Here is a 19,171-nt window from a genome sequence, read left to right on the forward strand (position 1 = left end):
CATCATTTTGCAAATGACATTAAGTCAGAGGCTAGGATGACATAGGAAAAAGCTTTCTAAATTCCAGACCACAGGAAGGATGTGTTGAGATTAAGTAGCTCCCAGAAGCATCTTTAGAAATCCTAAAATCTTGGCTAAATATTTACCTATGTTTTCTACATATTTACTTGAACAATTTGTCTCATTGATTAGCACTAACACCGAACACTGACTCATTTTGAAGCTCTGTTTCCTTTCCTGTAAAACCAAGTAACAATATCTATTTTACAAGGGGGTTATGAGGAATAAAGGAAATATAGTTCAAGTAAGGTAATATTTTCTGCTTAAAAAGCAACTATTGCATACAGTAGGTACTAAAAATGTGTTAGTTTCTTCCCCCTGTCGTGGGTGCACATGGCCCACTTAACTGAAGGGGTCTGGGATCCATAATTAATCCTTGGCACCAGAGCTGAGACCCCATAGTGTGGCCTTTGGAGCCGTTTACTCAGGGGACAGCCACACACAAACCATTAGCCTTCAGAGGATAAGGAGGTGCTGAGCAGTAACTCTCACACTTTTGCAAAAAGAAAAAAAATTTTATTCGAAGGATACAGCTATTTGATGCCCTCCAATTCTGTCAAAGGTAATTTGAAGGACTAAAATGAAATTTAGAAGGAATGACATTCTGACTGTGCATTTCACTGGTTTTTCTACAAACCACCTAAAATCATCTCCCTGACTTTTGCCCAGCCCACTCAACTTCCATGACTCTAGGACAAAACCGTGCCTAGGGACTGAGCAGAACTGAGACTATAGGTTCTGCCCAGTCCCTGCAGGAGCAGGCGAGGTCTGGAGCAAACACCTCTGCCATTTTTCATCTACATACTCTTCGAGGCATTTTTTTTTTTTTTTTTTGTCTTAGAAGTGGAAAATAATGCGAGATTCAAAAACAGGAATTGGCGAAGATGTAACAGTAGAAACACTACTAAACGGTTTTCAGGAGGCATTGTATATAGATTCAAATTTTCTAGAATGCAATTTTTTCCTCCTCATTTCTTATTACTTTCTTGTTTTTGTGTCTCCTCTATCTCTTTGTTTTCTCTTTGTTCTGTAGCCTTCTCTGAACAGTGTTTCTGTCATCAAGGCTTTGAAATACATATTGTTAAACATTCTTAACTTGATGTAATTAAACAAAGGAAGGAAGTCAGTCTAAATCAATGGCAAACTGGAGAAATAAGCAATTTTTAAGGAAATGAAAGATTATTACTCTTAAGGACATACTGAAACTATTGAAAGCAGTTACATGCTACATCACTTAGGAAGTGGATGGCTGTCTTAACTCCTACATAAGCACATTTTATAAATTTATTATTTGAAATAATTTGTTGTGCTACAGACCTTTACTCTTTAAATAGGCTGGTATTTATTTTTTTATAAATCGCTTAGCAAACTTTTTTTTTATTTGATCATTGAGGATGTTGAGATATAAATGCAAATCTTCTTTGCTTAAAACTTGGTGCTAGTAAGGTCAAGACCACACACTAAATCTCTGTATCTGCCAGTTCTCTGTCTATTGCACAACCACAATTGTATGAACAAGAAATTCAGATCATAAGCAGCAGTTAGGGAGACGCGGATGTGGATGAATCCGTCCAATATGCCGCTTCATGTTGGAAAATGGCTTTATTTTCATCTGATAGGCACCTGTGGTTAGTAGCTTCATATTTCTTTGTGAGAATCAGTTATCTTAGAATTTTAAAGGTAATTTTCATACCGTCATTGTTGCTTTAATAATTTATTTTGTTTACTAGTTCAACTCTACTGTGTGGTAATGTTACTTAAAGCTAGACGAGAATTTTCTGCTTTCATTGACATTTCTTGCGTGGATATTTATATTCTACTCATTAAGGCTAATAATACTATGTGAGCTCATAGAATTGCATTGGAATTTTCAGAAGGAAAAATAATGATCCATTTCATGAGATGAGTGATTTTTACAAACTGTTCTTTCCAACTCACAGTGGTTTTTCCTGTGATTAAAACGTATTTCTCAACTAAATTAAAATGCAAATATAGACAGTCTATATTTATAGACAGTTTATGATTATAATAGAATTATTTAAAGAAGGTTTTATATCAACCTGCTATTAAGATTTTATGCATAAACTGTGGGTTTTATTGTTGGGCCAGTTCTTCCATGTTCCATTTCAAGATTACTAGAAGTGCTATGAAAACTTAATTATACTGTTCAGGTTTTATCAGTTTTTACCCACTCTACTCAGGGAAATTAAGTAGGCTGCTTTCCTACGTAATTTATAAGTTATGCCGGTGATATAAACTACTAAAACCTCAGAATAACCTGTCACTGAATTATGAACAATTTACCATGTTTTAAAGAAATGTTTTTATTATACAGATATGGAGTGACTCTTAAATTTACAAGTGCTATATTTACAGTTTCTTATAAAATTAAAGATCTAGAAGCTTACTTCAAGAAGCCATTATTCCAACTTTTTAATTTATATTAAAAATATAAAATATTTATATTAGAAATGGCATATAATGCTATGAATTTAATTATGATCCTTTTAGGGTTTTTTTTTTCTTTCTGTTGTCCTATAACTTGTCAAATATTTGGATTAAAATAAACTGTAAATAATATTTTCTAACTTGATACTTTTTGTTGTTGTTTTTAGTGATCTCAGTGAAAATCAAATTCAGGCAATCCCAAGGAAGGCTTTCCGTGGGGCAGTTGACATTAAAAATTTGTAAGTATATATTTTTAAATTTATAGTGTTTTATCATCTATTTTCAAAGTCAATTTTATATTAAATAAGGTGTCAGAAAGAAATGGTGAAAGCCCTGTGTATATTTATGTTTGCGTAGGAGACCTGGTAACAGTAAGTTGTAAATTGTTTTCACAAGCTGTTTGAGATACTCATTTAGAAGATGCCTGGAAACAAGTCATCATTAAATTTATTATTTAATCCTTGTGATTAATCTTTTGAAACCTAAGAAGTGATGTGATTAACAGATATTTGTGATTTTTTTTCCTAATTTTTCTGTCAGCTTACTTCAGTAACTACATTTTTAGTTGCTGTTGGTGTTTATTAGAAATGCAGAATATGGTCTATTATTTTCTGGAAAGAGTAGATAGTATTTTCTTCTTGGAGACACCTGTAGCCTAAAGCTACAGGCTTTTCCAGAGTTTAATGATCACCATTTTCATTAAATGACAAAAGCATGAGAATGACAAAATTATGTCTTTGCCTTTGTGTGAATGTTTTTCTTATGTTTTCCCTCATATCCTCATGAAAGAATATACTTATAGCCTCCTTTAAAAAAAGAAAAGTGCATTTCTGTATTTTCCTTTGATAAACCTTCAGTCTGGTGTTTCAATTATAGGCATTTTTTAAAGTGCCTATATTTCTAAAGGTACATATCAGATTTAAGATCTCAGTGACAATCATAATATCGATATATATCTCACTAAATTTTAAAATACGATATTAGCTTCTAAAAATGATGGGTTTTTATAGACTGTAAATGGTAGGGCATAAATGTTTTTCTTAGCTTTTACGTTAGTTTGGAATGTAGGGGAGAAAAGCCCCTGCATGCTGAGATTAACCATCAGGAATTTAATATTTCTTAGCTAGTAATAAACAGGTCAGGCACTTTTTCAAGAATTAACTTATATTCAAAATTCTCCATGGTTGGATCCAATGCTATTTTTTTTCAGTAGCAAAAGTAAGACAGATGTTTTCCCTTGTCAAAGAAGACAACTGTTTATAAAGCCACAGATTTTGGCCTCTATGTCTTCTCCTTAATGTAAATGATTTTTTTAAAAAATTTGTACTTTCCTAATGTACAGGAAAAGACTCAGAGCTACAATCTTCTAAGGTATAAATGTATAAAGCCATTAAAACCATGGCTTTAGGTTTTTTTGGGTGCTTAATTTAATAGGATTTTATTTGCTTTCTTTTTATCTTTACCAGTTAGGGCTTCCTGAAGTCTTCAGGTAGACTCATTGATACAGGGTGTTTAAATCTACCTGGCCAGAACAGCGTTAAGAATCCCTATGTAGCACTTACTGAAGTTGCCATCACTTAGCTGTAAAAGTACAGCAATAGCTACAGTTGACCATCCCTTAGTAATGCTATTTGCAGTCTTACAATAGTATTACCTCTAATTCCTTAAAACAGGTGGCTTTTAATCTTCTTAGTAAAGATATTCAGGGAATCCAAGTCAACAAGTGGCCCTTCTCCCACATTTAAGGATATGTGTGGGAGCAGGGACCAGGCATGATGAGATTCTTCTTTATAGATTTTGTATTTATCCTTACAACATGTGATTTTAAAAGTTTAATTAGAGATAAAAGAGGCTAGTTAATGTCCTATCTAATGGAATGTTGATTTAGCAAAGTTTTCAAATCTTTCTTCCTGCGAGGCATAATTTTTCCTCAAATTTTAAATATTTTTATTATCATTTATGCAGTTAGATGAGTTTAAGACTGGAATCTCAGAATATTTTGTTATATTTTGGACTTGTAGATATGAGCAAATTTAGTCTGCTTCATTAAGTTTTTACTTTTTTTTTCTTTTTTTTGTGACAGACTCACTTTGTCACCCAGGCTGGAATGCAGTGGCACAATCTTGGCTCACTGCAACCTCTGCCTCCCGGGTTCAAGCAATTCTCCTGCCTCAGCCTCCCAAGGAGCTCGTATTATAGGTGCCCTTCACCATGCTCAGCTAATTTTTTTCTTCCTTTTTTTTAGACGGTCTTGCTCTGTTACCCAGGCTGGAGTGCAGTGGCACAATCTAGATTTCGGCTCACTGCAACCTCTGTCTCTTGGGTTCAAGTGATTTTCCTGCCTCTGCCTCCTGAATAGCTGGGATTACAGGTGCCCACCACCCCACCCAGCTAAATTTTGTATTTTGATAGAGACGAGGTTTCACTATGTTGTCTAGGCTGGTCTTGAACTCCTGACCTCAGGTGACCCACCTGCCTCGACCTCCCAAAAGTGCTGGGGTTGCAGGCTTGAGCCATTGCACCTGGCCAGTTTTTAGTTTTACAAAATAAACAATAGTTGGGTTTTGTATGGCTATTAGGGAAAGAAGATGTATGAAAGACCTTTTAAAACAGTAAAAGGCTATGAAAATACAGCGTTTCATTTGCAAGTATTTGACTAATCAACTGCTAAAAGTGAACCCTGAAAAATGCATTGTAAGGAGACATGAAAGTAGAACATGAAGTGATTAGCAATATTGACTAGATATGACTATTCTATTATGGATCACTTTGACATGAAGTTACAAAATAGAAAAAGAAAATATACTAGAAAGTACTAAATGAATATACACAAGACCTTGATTTGTGAACAAGACATTAAAGGTTGTAGGTGCTGAGAAAAGAGAAATAAAAGTATCGCTTGAAGTTATCAGGGAATGGTTAGATAAGAAGACTAAAACCATAGTGCAAGCGGTGTGTGTGTGTGTAATGTAAGGGATGGAATGTGCACACCCTCCGATTGATTTTGTTTTGTGTTGTGTTGTTTTTTTGAAACAGTTTTGCTCTGTCACCCAGGCTGGAGTGCAGTGGAACAATCTCGGCTCACTGCAACCTCTGCCTCCCAGGTTCAAGCAATTCTCCCACCTTGGCCTCCTAAGTAGCTGGGATTACAGGTGCCCGCCACCACACCCGGCTAATTTTTGTGTTTTTAGTAGAGATGGGGTTTCACCAAGTTGCACAGGCTGGTGTTGAACTCCTAACCTCAAATTATCAACTTGTGTTGACCTTCCAAAGTGCTGGGATTATAGCAGTGAGCCACCGCGCCCAGCTGCCCCTGTTTTTTAAAGGCAAAGTGGTGTGTATCCTGAATAGCCGCAGTGGTAGGAATTATAGGGATCTGAATGTAGGAGGAGCTTAGTATTGCAGCATCTATGTTATTTCACCTTTGGAGGCTTATATTCCTACAGAAGAAAAGGGGCTTCAGAAACTTTGTGGGTACTGAATGATGGTGATCAAAAGAGCAACTTATTCCCTTCCATGTAAAGTGAAAGACAGTGAGAGAAATATTAAAATATCACAATGAATGTATAGGCTTATTGTATGAATTAGGATGACAGCTGCAATATTATGAAACTTTTATAGGAAAAGGCATTTTCTAGAATTAAAAAATAGTTCAAACTACATTGTTCAAAAAAAAAGTTCCAATATTATGGGGCTTTGTATGAAGTTTAGTTTTATCGTTAAAACTTACTAAGGCTATCTGGTAAAATATATTAAAACTGAGGGTACATTTTCATTGATATTATTATGAAACTGGTGACCATAAGTCACTGTCATGACTTAATACATTTCCATTAATATTAGCATTATTAATATTATTAGTATTTGATGTAAGAAGAAGATACCCATTTCCATTTATCACGCCAGTATGTACATTTGAAAGTTGAAATTCGGTGTAAGAAGAAGGTACTTCATCCCATTTATCACACCAGTATGTACATTTACAAGTTGAAAAACCCTGCATGATGCCATCGTGGCTACTGTTCAGAGTTAAAAGAAGCTGCGTAGGAGTATGTACCTTAGCTGTATCGAGGTCATGCTTTGTATGTCACTATGTAAAAGCCCAGTCTGATGCACTGTAACAGGTTTAGGGGATTTACCACATTAAGCCTTAGAGCAAATTCCAGTGTTCACAAGATTTTCACTAAAAGTATTTGCTTTAATCTTGTGGATTGGCTAAATATGCTCAAGGCAGTATCCTAGTGATATGAAATTGATGCTGTGGAAATTTTGCAAATTAGCAGATCTCATTCCCCTTCCTCCAGGCAAGTCACACTAGAACTATTCTAAACAGATGGACATTTATCTTGCTCTTAAACATCTCCAGTGAGGACTTCCTGTAACTTTTTTGCTTCTCTCTATTCATTTCTTAACTGAATTAAAATTTTGTACAATTTATTTTGCTACCTTATTTTTCCCAGTCACAATTTAAACTACTTTTTCCCTTGACATTTTAGACAGTGAGATGTGCTATGAGAATAATAAAATCATATGAAAATATCAACTAAATTATAATGTTTATTATAGTCACTGGTGTCACATTTCCATAGGATTTACATTTGTGTTTTTAAACTCCCAAACCAAATATGAACTAAAGTATCGATAGCATATCGTTATCAACTGATGCTTTAACAAAATATAACCAATATTTATGAAAATTTTCTTTAGAAACTTGTATATATATTGAAAAGCTTTAACACTGGTACAATAAAGCCTCTCCTGCCTTCTAAACAAATCTTGAACAGGGTCATGTTACATTGTGCCACTGATTTGTTTTCAAGTATCTGTTAGGCATTTCCATTTAATTGATAACTTAGAAAAATATTAAATTAAATCTCACTTTACTGCCAAGCATTGTGAACTTATTCTTGAAGTACGTATAGTACTTAGTAAGTACCAGAATATTTCAAAAGTCTTTGTTTTTAAGATAAAACATTCTTAGTTATAGTTATGCTGGGATTAAAGAAAAAAATTACAAATATATAAACTTTAAAATTACATAGATCACTAGTTTTTAGTTGTATCACAAAAACAAAATCTAACTTATGTCACCATTAGTTTCTTTAGTGAATTAAATATGATTACTCAAATTAATTAAATTCAAAAAGGAATTATTTTAAATGTACTCTGTGAAATAAACCACACCTATTTTCCTTCTTTAATTTTGCAATACGCCCACAAAGTGCATTCTCTATTCCAATCAAAATTTACTATTATTTATAAATAAATATATCTCTTTCCAATTTGCTTGCATCATCTCAATTCCATTAATCATATATTCATCTTATAATCTTTTTCCAGGAACAAAATGCTTTTTGGTAAACAATATGTTGGGGAAAGTTTTATGTTGTTTTTTTTTTTGTACATGCATTACTTTTTAGACAAGGTTTTAAGTCACAAGATGATTCATCATGGTTCTCTTTAGGTAAGTCAAGATATCGTTTGGAAAATAAATATATATATTCCTATGACATTTTAGGAAAGAAGTCACTCAATTTTGAATACATTATTTATTAGCATAAAAAGATTTGGCAAACAGAATAGAGAAAGTTAATCTATGTGTTGTTACAGAGACATTTACATTAGTTAGAAATTTTGTTTTTCTGCTGGAACTCTGTCATTTTCAAGTTTTGTATTGATGGATCCATTATAACCCATAGAAGGAAAACTCACAGTTCCATCCCAGATACACAGAGATGCTTACATATTTCATCATATTTTTACATTTCTCTCATTTTAAATATATCTTTTCTAGTTTTCACTGTCATCTACATAACTCCTAATGATAAGAGAGCAAGGGTTGCTTACTTGATATAGAATCAATATGTAACAAACAGAGAAAAGAGTGGAAAATGCAAAACCTCATTTAGGTTTGTCATATAAGTTAAGTCATGATTGCAAAATGTCTTCTTTAATCTGCTAGTTTTGTTGTTGTTGTTGTTGCTTAGTTCATTGGATTTTATTTAAAATCCATTGGTATCAGATTGAAACTGTAGATGTCCGTGCCCCCAGCTTCTTCCTAAAATATTTTCAGTAAACCTGAAGCTGAAGATACTGTAAAGGATAGATTGGTTTCTCTTTCATAGAGCTTGCTATCCCTACTCAATTAAATTCCACAGGTCTTCAGTGTGGTATAGAACCTTCGGAACAAACCTCTATAGGGAGGACTTTTTACTTAGCTAGTAAATAAAGATAAGGTATTTTATTGCCATTCTGAAATGTGCCTTTCTGAAATGAAACTTACCTTCGTTTACTATCTATCTAAATAAAAAACGGTTGTCTCAGGTACTCATATATATAAACAATTAGTAACTCAGCAGATGTCCCAATCAGTACTATGGGAACTGTCCATGGTCCTGTGTTTTGCCTGGTTGCACTCCCTCTTGAAAGTACAATGAATTGTGATAATCCCCAACAACTATGATAAAGTTTGCTACCAATAACCTCTCCATTTTTGCATTTTGCTTTGTCTTCAGAGTGTTTTCAGCAGTTTTTCTTCAATAATGCATTTTATCATGTAAAAATGTAATCTAACTATTTCTTCATAAATGCTTTCTAGAATAAAACAAAACACAAACACAAAACAGTCTGATTCAGTAACTGGGAATCCAATTCACATACTTAAACAAAATTTGAATTTGCATAAGTGTGCCATGGCTGCTATATCGTCTTATGAGACAGAATGGACCTTTGATTTTTTGCATTTTTTACACTGAACAGCACACTTTGTGACCTCTGAACTCTTATAATAGCCTGCTGATTGAATTTTGACCTCTAGTTTGTAATCTCATTAGATAATTTCAACAAAGTTGACAGATTTTTTTTCATAAAGCATTATTTATTATTCCATTACTACTTGGTTTGAAAGTATTCAGTTTATTTAAAAAGTTGTTTTAAAGTATGGAAAAGCCCTGGGAATAGAGCAGAACATGGCCAATAATTTAGTATCTATAGTATCCTAGATACAGGGACTCTAGAACTAGGCCTAATGTTGCTTAGTTCTACAGTTATCTATAGGAATTATGGACTCTTTCCTGAAAGAGCAGAGATGATTATTAATTGCTGTAACATCCAGTCTTTTTAGGCATTCTGACTAGTCCTAACATTCTGACATTGACCCAGGCTCCTAGCCCCTTCTTCCCTTCAATCTGTACACAGGCTGTTTGCTCAAGCCAGAATGGTCTCTCTATTGCATATATTCACTGTGAACATTGTAGTGCCTCTGCTCACAACTATTCGTTGGTAGACCCATTTCCTCCATAGGAAATACTCACTTTATTTTCTCTCTAATTAGATTCTATCCATTTTTTAAGGATCTGAGGTTTTTTTCTCCTTTCTTTCATGATTATATCAGCTTAGAGTAATCTCTGCCTTTTCTGACATTCTATAGTACTTTTTATCTACTGGTCTCTTCTATAGTTATCACTGATTTAGCTGAAACCCCCATTTGGAGAACAAAAAGCTCCTGAATCTGTTTCATGGGCCACCATGTATTGAGTGGTAGTTACGGCAATACATACATCTACATTCCAATGAAAACTTCACAGACTATTTGCTACCTACCATATATAAATTACTGAACTTCTGTGAGTCTCATTTTCTCATCTTTAAAATCTGGATGATGCTAATTTCTCTTTCCCAAGTTATCATGAGGAATAATGAGATGAGGCATCTACAGACCTCGCCATATGCTATGAATTCATTAAACGTTAGCAATTATTATTATCATTTTCAGTTTCTACCACTTTTGATTAGTTTACTTACAATTAACAAGACTTATTGTCAATTTAGTTATCCTTCCCTCAATTTATGTTAAAACAGGTTTCTTCCACATCTCTACTACTGCTATCTTTTGCTTCTTCCTTCCAAATTGACAAACTTATACAACTTTATACCATAGGCAATTCCTATGAAAACTGAGATTCTTCATTCCTATGAGAAAAACAAATTGTTACCTGAAAGATTGTAAAAGGATTAAATTCTCACATAATGTAAATTACTTTGGGTCCTCAGAATGGTCCTTACCTTAATTGTTTTCTTTGCCAGTTTTCAGGTTAATACTGATGTGCTTTTATGCAGAGGTAAAGAATATAGTTGCTGAAACTTAGGTTGAGGATGTTCATTTATATGGATCAGTTTTTATAATTCTGATACTCTATGTTATAATTTATATTTGTGACTACTCTTTAAAAGCCATGATTGGCATAAATATTGGTATATACAGACATTTGTATTGACTTGAAGTTTATACACATATAGGAAGAAGTAGAAGAGAACATGCTCATATATTTACAGCTTTTTATTATTTTTCTCCCATGTGATTTATATATTTTATTAGGTTGCTTTACAATAGCCAAAAATTGTTATTCCTTCATTAATTTTAGTCATTTTGATGTGTTTTAAGTCAACTAAATTTTTGGAGTTTTCTATCTTACAATAATAATATGAACACGAGGTAAACTATTTCTAGCACCTTGAATGAAACAAAACAATACAAAATTGGAGCCCAGTTATAATAATTTTGTTGAGACATTGACAGATCCTGATTGGCTTAGAAATTATTAAAGATTGTCGTGTTCTGTATTGTTAGAGTTAAGTTCATTTTATGTGTCTTCTAATTCTTACCAAAAAAACCTATTAGTAATGCGAACTTACAAGTTGGATGCTGCAGTAAAATGTGAATTTTCTGAGTAGGAACACACTAATAGAAATTATTGCAGTTTTATATGTAATATTAATCTAAGTATTGTATATGTAATTCAAACACAGTATGATATCCATATTTTAAAAGAATAAAACAGGAAATCCCTTAAGAAAACCTAAATGATGGAATAACATCTCTATATTTCAGGATGCCAAGTAGGCAAATGTTTAACTTTTTTGTCATTTAGTACACCTATGTTTAAAACCTATATTTAGCAACATTGTATTGCTAAATCTGAAACTATGATAAATTAGTTTTAGTGTTAAAGAAAATCTGATGAGTTTCAGAACTTTTTGTGTGTGAATCATAGAGTGGTGTATCTGAATATGTGGATTCCCAAGTAGCTGGGATTGCAGACATGCACCACCATGCCCAGCTAATTTTTTGTATTTTTAGTAGAGACAGGTTTTCATCATGTTGGCCAGGCTAGTCTCAAACTCCTGACCTCAGGTGATCCACCTGCCTTGGCCTCCCAAAGCGTTGGAATTACAGGCGTGAGCCACCACGCCTGGCCGAGATCATGAATACTATTCTTTTTAACCCCATTATTTCCATGAGATTAAAGCAGTTCTTCAAAACGCAAATTTACTCATTTGGACAGCAAAGGATCACATAGAGAGGCAATTTGGAATTTAAATAGAAAGCAAAGAGAAGATTGGAGTCAGGAAATAAGGGTGAAGAAGACACAAAAGTATGTGCTAAGTTAGGCCAGCCAAAGGTCTTAAATAAACCACTTATGACACTTCTGCCTTTAACATCCAAATCTCTTTAATGATCAACAAATTTACACTATATCTTAGTGAATAGTTGGAGCATAATTTTTTTTTGGAGAAGTGAAAAAGTCTCCTCTTACTATTTTCTTAGTTCAGAATAATTTCATGGCACAATTGGAAATTACATCTAAAGCAGGGCAGCCTGTCACTAAATGTATGGCAGAGAACAGATCCTTTCCTGTTTACAGAAGTCAGAAGTACCCAGGGTTTGAAAGGTAGTGGAGAAGGGAGTGAGCAGGATGAAAGAAAAAGAGTGCAGCTAAATAGTCCAGAAACCTTGAAATAAATTACATTGTTGCATAGTTTTGACACTGTTTATCTTGAACCATATGCAGACAAATGGATGTCTGTTGGGAGAGATTTTCTCGTGTGCAGTCATAGAAGCACAACACTTTGTGTAAACCTTCCTTTGAAGATCACAAAAGTGACAAATTAATGGAAGAATTATTCACTTGTTTAACTTGGATTTTCCTTTCCTATGAGTAACTTCATGAGATACCTTCATGTTCAGGAAATACGTGGACTCAAAACAGTATTGAGAAAACTTTCAAGGACAACTTTAATCCTATGGAAACCAAATATTCTTAATGTTTTAGCATGACTAGGGGCTTAGATTTCTGTTAAGAATATGAAGAAGCATGTAACCATGAGCAGTATTAGAGAACAATGAAATTGCCAAAGTTTCCAGCGGCGTCTCAACTTCTGCTCCTGTAAGGGAAGTAGTCTGCTTTCCATTTCTTGTGGGACAAGATTTGCTTGAGTGCTTTCTGGCATGCTGGAGGTTCCCCTTTGTGTACTGTATGCATGATTTAAAAGAAGCTGTGTCAGCATTGATTTATACATTGACAGCTAAGGATAATAAGATATGGGCAAACATACAGCTCACCCTTTTACATAGTAACCTGGAGACTGCATTAGGCAAATTTGATAGCATTAGAAGATTTTGCCAATTTGTCTGGGAACAATTTCTCTTTTGTAGTGTGTCAAGGGTAACACTTCATGCCATTGTACTAATTTAAATGCCTTTGATAAATTGTTCAAGAGGTTAGAGAATAGTAGTGTAGATATATATATAGCACTTTAAAATAAAAAGGCTATTAACTTAATTGTTAAATGAATTTAATCTGTAAAAATCAAAAGTGCTCAAGAATGTGTAAGTATTTTCTTGGAACTACAGCAGCCATATTACATCATGAGACTTTAAATGTCTTCTTAGAAATATAATTATACTTCTGCATTACCTCTTAATAAGTAGAAATGCTTTAGGCTATTATAGTAGCATGGATGTTAGCTATGATTTGGGGAAAACTTTAGTTTATAAAAGCAGTAAATTTGTATCTTCTTTGGGGTGCACCTTTGTTAATATAGCATGCCCTAAGTTGTACCATTTGCATGACATCAGGATAGCCTCTTGTATGATTGTGCCCCTAGAGACCTTCTTAAAGGTGAGATGTATATTTCATGAGACATTGTCTATATACATAATTTCTAAAGTAAGGAACTTGAAAGTCACTAGATTAAATCTTTGCACCTTTATTCAGTAGTCTTGTGGGAGAAACAGATATTTTATAGAAATGCTCAAACAGTTCCTTAAGAACAGACCTCAAATATAAATTAGCCCTTTCAGTGAATGCTGAACTTGAAACAAGGACAGGATACATTCATATTATGTTCATAATCTTACTCCTGAGTTCATCCACATTCTCTCACCCAGTGCTCACAGAGCTGGAAACTCACCCAACTCTTTCATGAAACATTCTGTTTCTATCTCAAGTGAAACATTAAAATGATTTTTTTCTTTTTTACTGAAATAACATCTCTAAGATTCAAGCTACTATATTTAAACAACAACTGCTTGTTTGGAAAAAAAAGAGTGTAGTACAGATACAATGTAGTACTTCACTGTTAACTTCAACCAAGTAGAAGGCTCAATATGAACAAGGAAATTTTAATTCCAGAACAAGCAGCAGGCAAAGCAGACATAACCAAGTTTTGGAGGATTCTTTGTTTATACTATGAGTTTTAACAAATAAGTGCTTAAGATATTGAAGAAGATGCATTTATTTTAAGTAAGTATTATTTAGAATTAGCTGATACAGCTTTTGGGCTTTTTACCATAGATACATGTAGTGTTTTTATGATGTGCCTGTAGTATATGTTTCTTAATGGTTTTAACCAAAATTAGCATTTTTTAAAAAAGCAAAATTGTTATTACTTTCTTTTTTATACTTAAAACTTATTTTCTGGAGAGCAATATAGTTCTGGAAGTTCTTTAATTCAAAAATATGCTATATTTACAATGCAGAGGATTTATATATAATGATAAAGAATGTGAATTATTAGAATAGTGACACTTAATACAGAACAATTTCTAGCTTTCTAAAGTGTATTTCTGGTTGGGAATAAGAGCAAGCTGTGTGGGATATCAGTTCCCTTTCTCGATTTGGAGTTCTTGAAGGAAAACTGCTTTTAAAAGAAGAAAACCTAAAAGTAGTCTTGCTCTTTCATGCCAAGGATAGTGAAATTAACATGCAGCTGGGCTTCTCTGATAAATGGATTCTGTTAGGTCACTGAGGGGGTGCATGTGACATTAAGTGATTTACAGTCCTTTACCTTAATGAAATTGTTTCAGCAAGATGACGCTGAAAGCTCTTAATGGATAGCTTTTCTTGATGTAATGAAATTGCATTCCTATGGCATTTAATATAAGGTGCAGTTATTATTTACTGGAGCTTTCCGAGGGCTGCTATTTGCACAGACAGTTCAGAACAAAAAGAGATTTCAGTGGCGGCATAGAGGCTAGAATGGCTTATGACATTCGTAAGCAGATGAGTGTGTTTGTGAGAGCACTTCAGTGAGTGTGTCCAGTGTATCATAGACCCTTCAGGAAACTTCCCATCACCTACCCCGACTACTGTCCATCCCTTCTACATATATTCTTCTAATCTTTTTAACAGACAACTGGATTACAACCAGATCAGCTGTATTGAAGATGGGGCGTTCAGGGCTCTCCGGGACCTGGAAGTGCTGTAAGTCCTGCTATTTCTCTTACACTTTTAATAGGGGCTTTGTGTCTGGACAGGACTAATGTGAAAAGCTTATATGCTAGCCTAAAACCTTTTTGTCAGAATAGTTTTTCAATAGGTACCTTAAATAACTGATGGTGAACACAGAGAAGAATGGAAATGCATGTGTGCAAAACCTTGCGTACCATATCTGTATGTTTAGGTAAAATTGTCTAAGGTCACTCAAATAATAAAATATTTTTGTAGGAGTCACAGGATTTGTCATTGCTAAATATTGAGATAAAGTCAACTTTACAGGAAAAACAACATCAAAAAACAAACCTTAGTAGCTGATATCTTGGAGTAATTTGTCGTTGTTAGGCAATGGAAACAGTTTCTCATTAAAAAATAAAATTTTTAACCAGGTGATGTAGCATTATTTTTGTAAGAATACTTTGAAATCTGCTTCCTAAGGTTAATAAGCCACCCATTAGATCCATTTTCAAGTCTTCACTACTGACTTTGTAATGTACAAGGTGCAGACTTGAATTATAATTGGCAACCGCCCTCTTTCTTTGCTGGGTAGACATGACTAACAAATTGTTTAGAGGTAACTAAGTAATCTCTATTGACCATTGACTTAGCAAAGTAATTTTAATGAAATTGAGAATTTTAATGAAAATTATAGTTACTAAAGCATTGTATGCCGCCTATACACTTTTGGAATCTTTTTCAGCCAAAATTCACATTTGTAGCTTTTTAAATACACTTACGATTCCTCCATAAATTTTCATCCTTGACAAAATTTAGTCAGCAATCTAAAATTGAATTAAATGTGAGGGTGTTTTGAATTTTTAGTCAATCTGTTGAAAGTTATCGAGAAATCATAAAATCCTCTTCCTCACACACAAAAAAGTATTCATTACTTTGTAAATCTAGTTTTGGGAATGGAATGTAATTCTGAAAAAAAATTAATTTTTCAGCCAGAATGGCTTATTTTAGAAGCATTTTTATAAGGTTTTGGTTTTATTTGCAAGAAAATTAATAGAATTTCCAGCTATGTAATGTACTGAGTTAATAATTATTTTAAAAAGCATTTATGTGTGAATATATTGAGTGGGATAAAATGTGAACTATAAAAATATAGACTGATCTCTAACTACAGGAGAGGCCACCTTTGTTTCTATTGATAATGGTCTAAATTTCTATGAGAAAAATATTCAAAGTGCTTATCATACACATTTTAGCTTTAAGACCACTATTTAAATTGTATACCAGAACCATTTTTAATATACACAACTCACTGATGGTAACCCAACTGATTCTAGTTATTCTCAGAGTCAGAATAACTAGAATGATTTTATAGTAGTGGCTTCATGGCAAAACCATAGTTAGTATCACTAAAATTCATTAAATGGACTACCACAAGAGTTATTTAATCAAACAGAGTTGATCAAGCCAAAAATGTATTATTAAACCAATGTTCCAAACTAGAAATATGAATGATGCCAACCATTTTATGCAGTTTGCTGACTATCTTGGATGAATTAAATCCCACAAAGTACCTTGTTATTTAGTTTTCAAAAAACTTAAATTCTTTAAAATATGTAGTTATTCAGTGTATTTATTCGATATACATATATATACATATAAATGTATTGAATACCTACTGTGTATATTTTATAGGGTGGAGCAAACACTATGCTAGGCACTGAAACCTTTTACCCACAAATATAGTAACGACATTTGCTTATTTGCTATAAATTAATATTGTTGTCTTTAGAAGCAGTACATTTATGAAGACACAATCATCTCATACATTTTGATTGTCATGATTAACCAAAATATCTAAAAAGTGACTTTAGAATGAGAAATACAACAAAAGATGACATTTTATGGTTCATGGAATTAAAATAGAAATCCAAAATCTTGGAAACTCCTTTAAGGACCCTAATATATACGTCTTAAAGAAGTATATATTGGTCAGAGTTTGGTTGCTGAAGAAATAATTAAAACTAGCATATAATAGAAGACAACGTAAATTTCTTCTAAAAAGATTGAAATATTTTATATTAACATTTTAGAAAGTTGAGCAGACATTATTTTAAATGCTGTTTTTTTCAATCCTCATACTTTAAACAACCTCTAGAAAAATCAGTTGATAAATAACTTAAGGCAAAATTGTACAAGGCAATGAAAAGGTAAGAATTTATTAAGCCCGAATCACTTGTGAAATCCAACAGAAGTTTGCCTATTATAAACATTTGATCAGGAGCTTGCTTAAGAGAATTTGCACTAAAAAGGATTCTAGAAATATGACTATCTGCTTTGCTTATATTCACCATTCATGACTCTTTAGGATGAACTGACTTATGTGGAAATAATGAAGGAACATTAACTTACACATCATCTTAAATCTCAGATTCCCAGTGTTTTAGATTAAAAAAAAATTTAATTCCATAAGACCTTTGTGAATGTTTGATTATCCTGAAGCTAGATGGGAGAAAATGAGGTAATCACCCTGGATCATTGATGAAAGTGTGTTAAACTTGGATATATATAAGCGTACAAAGAGTGACTAGAGTCCAAGAAGTCAAGTGAAAAGCCAAGGTAGATGAAAGCAAGAAAGCAGTTGAACACTTGCATTTTCATGGAGGACCAGTTTATTGTCAGATTCTGATTTGTAGGATATAGAAATAACTGCTTATTGTCTTAATATTTAGATACCATCTCAAAATAACATAAAATAAATCTACATCAATATTTTCCCTTTCTTTGGACACTGGACTCAAAAATGAAATATATCCCTTGAAGTGCGGCTTTTATATGTTTGTTTTTCTTTTTCATAGAATGGGCATAATTTAATTTCATTGAATAACAGTGATTCATATCCACTTAATACCAAACTCTCTGCCAAGCGATATGCATGGTAGCAAGGGAATAAGATGATTAAATAAAGATATAAGTGTGAGAGGTGCTCCATGATTATACAGACTAATATTTATACATCAAGATGTCTTTTGTATTAAAATATTTACTTATTACAAAGAAAATATTGAAGATGAGTGCAGAAATAGACTTAGACATGGGAGAAAATGTTCACAACTAAATAAGTACAATATAGAAGTTTCCATTATTTCAGAATAGATGTTGACCATGACCATAACATATACAAGTAATCATACTTAACACATGTATTTATTATTAATTTTAAATACAGACTGGGTGCGGTACCTCACACCTGTAATCCCAGCACTTTTGGAGGCCAAGGCAGGTGGATCACAAAGTCAAGAGATCGAGACAAGCCTGGCCACCATGGTGAAACCCTGTATCTACTAAAAATACAAAAATAAGCTGGTGGTGGTAACAGGTGACTGTAGTCTCAGCTACTGGGGAGGCTAAGGAAGGAGAATCGCTTGAACCTGGGAGGTAGAGGTTGCAGTGAGCCCAGATGATATTACTGCACTCCAGCCTGGCGACAGAGCGAGACTCTGTATCAAAAAGAAAATAATAATAATAATTTTGTTGGTTCCACATATTTTTCGATCATTGGGTATCAGTATCAATGCTTCTTTCCAGTGTCAGTACTGAATAAAATACTAAGATAATGTATTCCTTCAGTTGCATTATGTGAACCAACAGTTTGAGAAAAGACTTCAAATTGATAACTGAAGTCTTGGGCATTCAATGGAAGTTTTACTTTGCATGGAGATATAAGAAACTATAGTTCGAAATTAATGCATGTTTGCTCTGTGTGAAGTACTTAAAACAATTTATTCCCAAAGTCATATTTCAGAATGCTATATATTATAAAAATTTCAGCCATATTAAGTCAGCACAAATTTTGAAGGTGGGAAAAGGGGTCATTTGAAAGCAAATCCCATTGAGAAGTTTAACCTTTGCATTCAACCATCAGGATATATTTTAATGGCGTTTGAAAAAGAACTCATTTCACCTCTAGGTAGGAAAATGCTAAAAGCTTTTAGATAAACTGAACCAACAAATTCAGTGCTCTGTAGGTCCCCCATCAAGTGATTTGTTTTTTATGACTTAATTCAAATCACTTAGATTAGTTCTTATATAATTCAGTACTTTGCAAAACAAGGTAGTAAAGAGAGTCTCTGCATGATCTCAGTCTCTAG

The 19,171-nt window shown here is 33.4% G+C and overlaps 1 protein-coding gene across 2 annotated transcripts in view; it reads left to right on the forward strand.

Annotated features, from left to right (window-relative positions):
• SLIT2 (slit guidance ligand 2) overlaps nt 1-19,171 on the forward strand; it is a 376,642-nt gene that overhangs the window by 215,949 nt on the left and 141,522 nt on the right. For both annotated transcript variants that reach the window (XM_012472405.3, XM_012472408.3), the window contains exons 5-6: nt 2,676-2,747; nt 14,982-15,053. In XM_012472405.3, coding sequence (XP_012327828.2) covers nt 2,676-2,747; nt 14,982-15,053 — 144 coding nt within the window. The remainder of the gene's footprint in view (nt 1-2,675; nt 2,748-14,981; nt 15,054-19,171) is intronic.

Source organism: Aotus nancymaae, unplaced genomic scaffold, assembly GCF_030222135.1.
Source record: "Aotus nancymaae isolate 86718 unplaced genomic scaffold, 86718_ANA_hifiasm-v0.15.2.pri h1tg000006l, whole genome shotgun sequence".
In the NCBI taxonomy this organism is placed as follows: Eukaryota; Metazoa; Chordata; class Mammalia; order Primates; family Aotidae; genus Aotus; species Aotus nancymaae.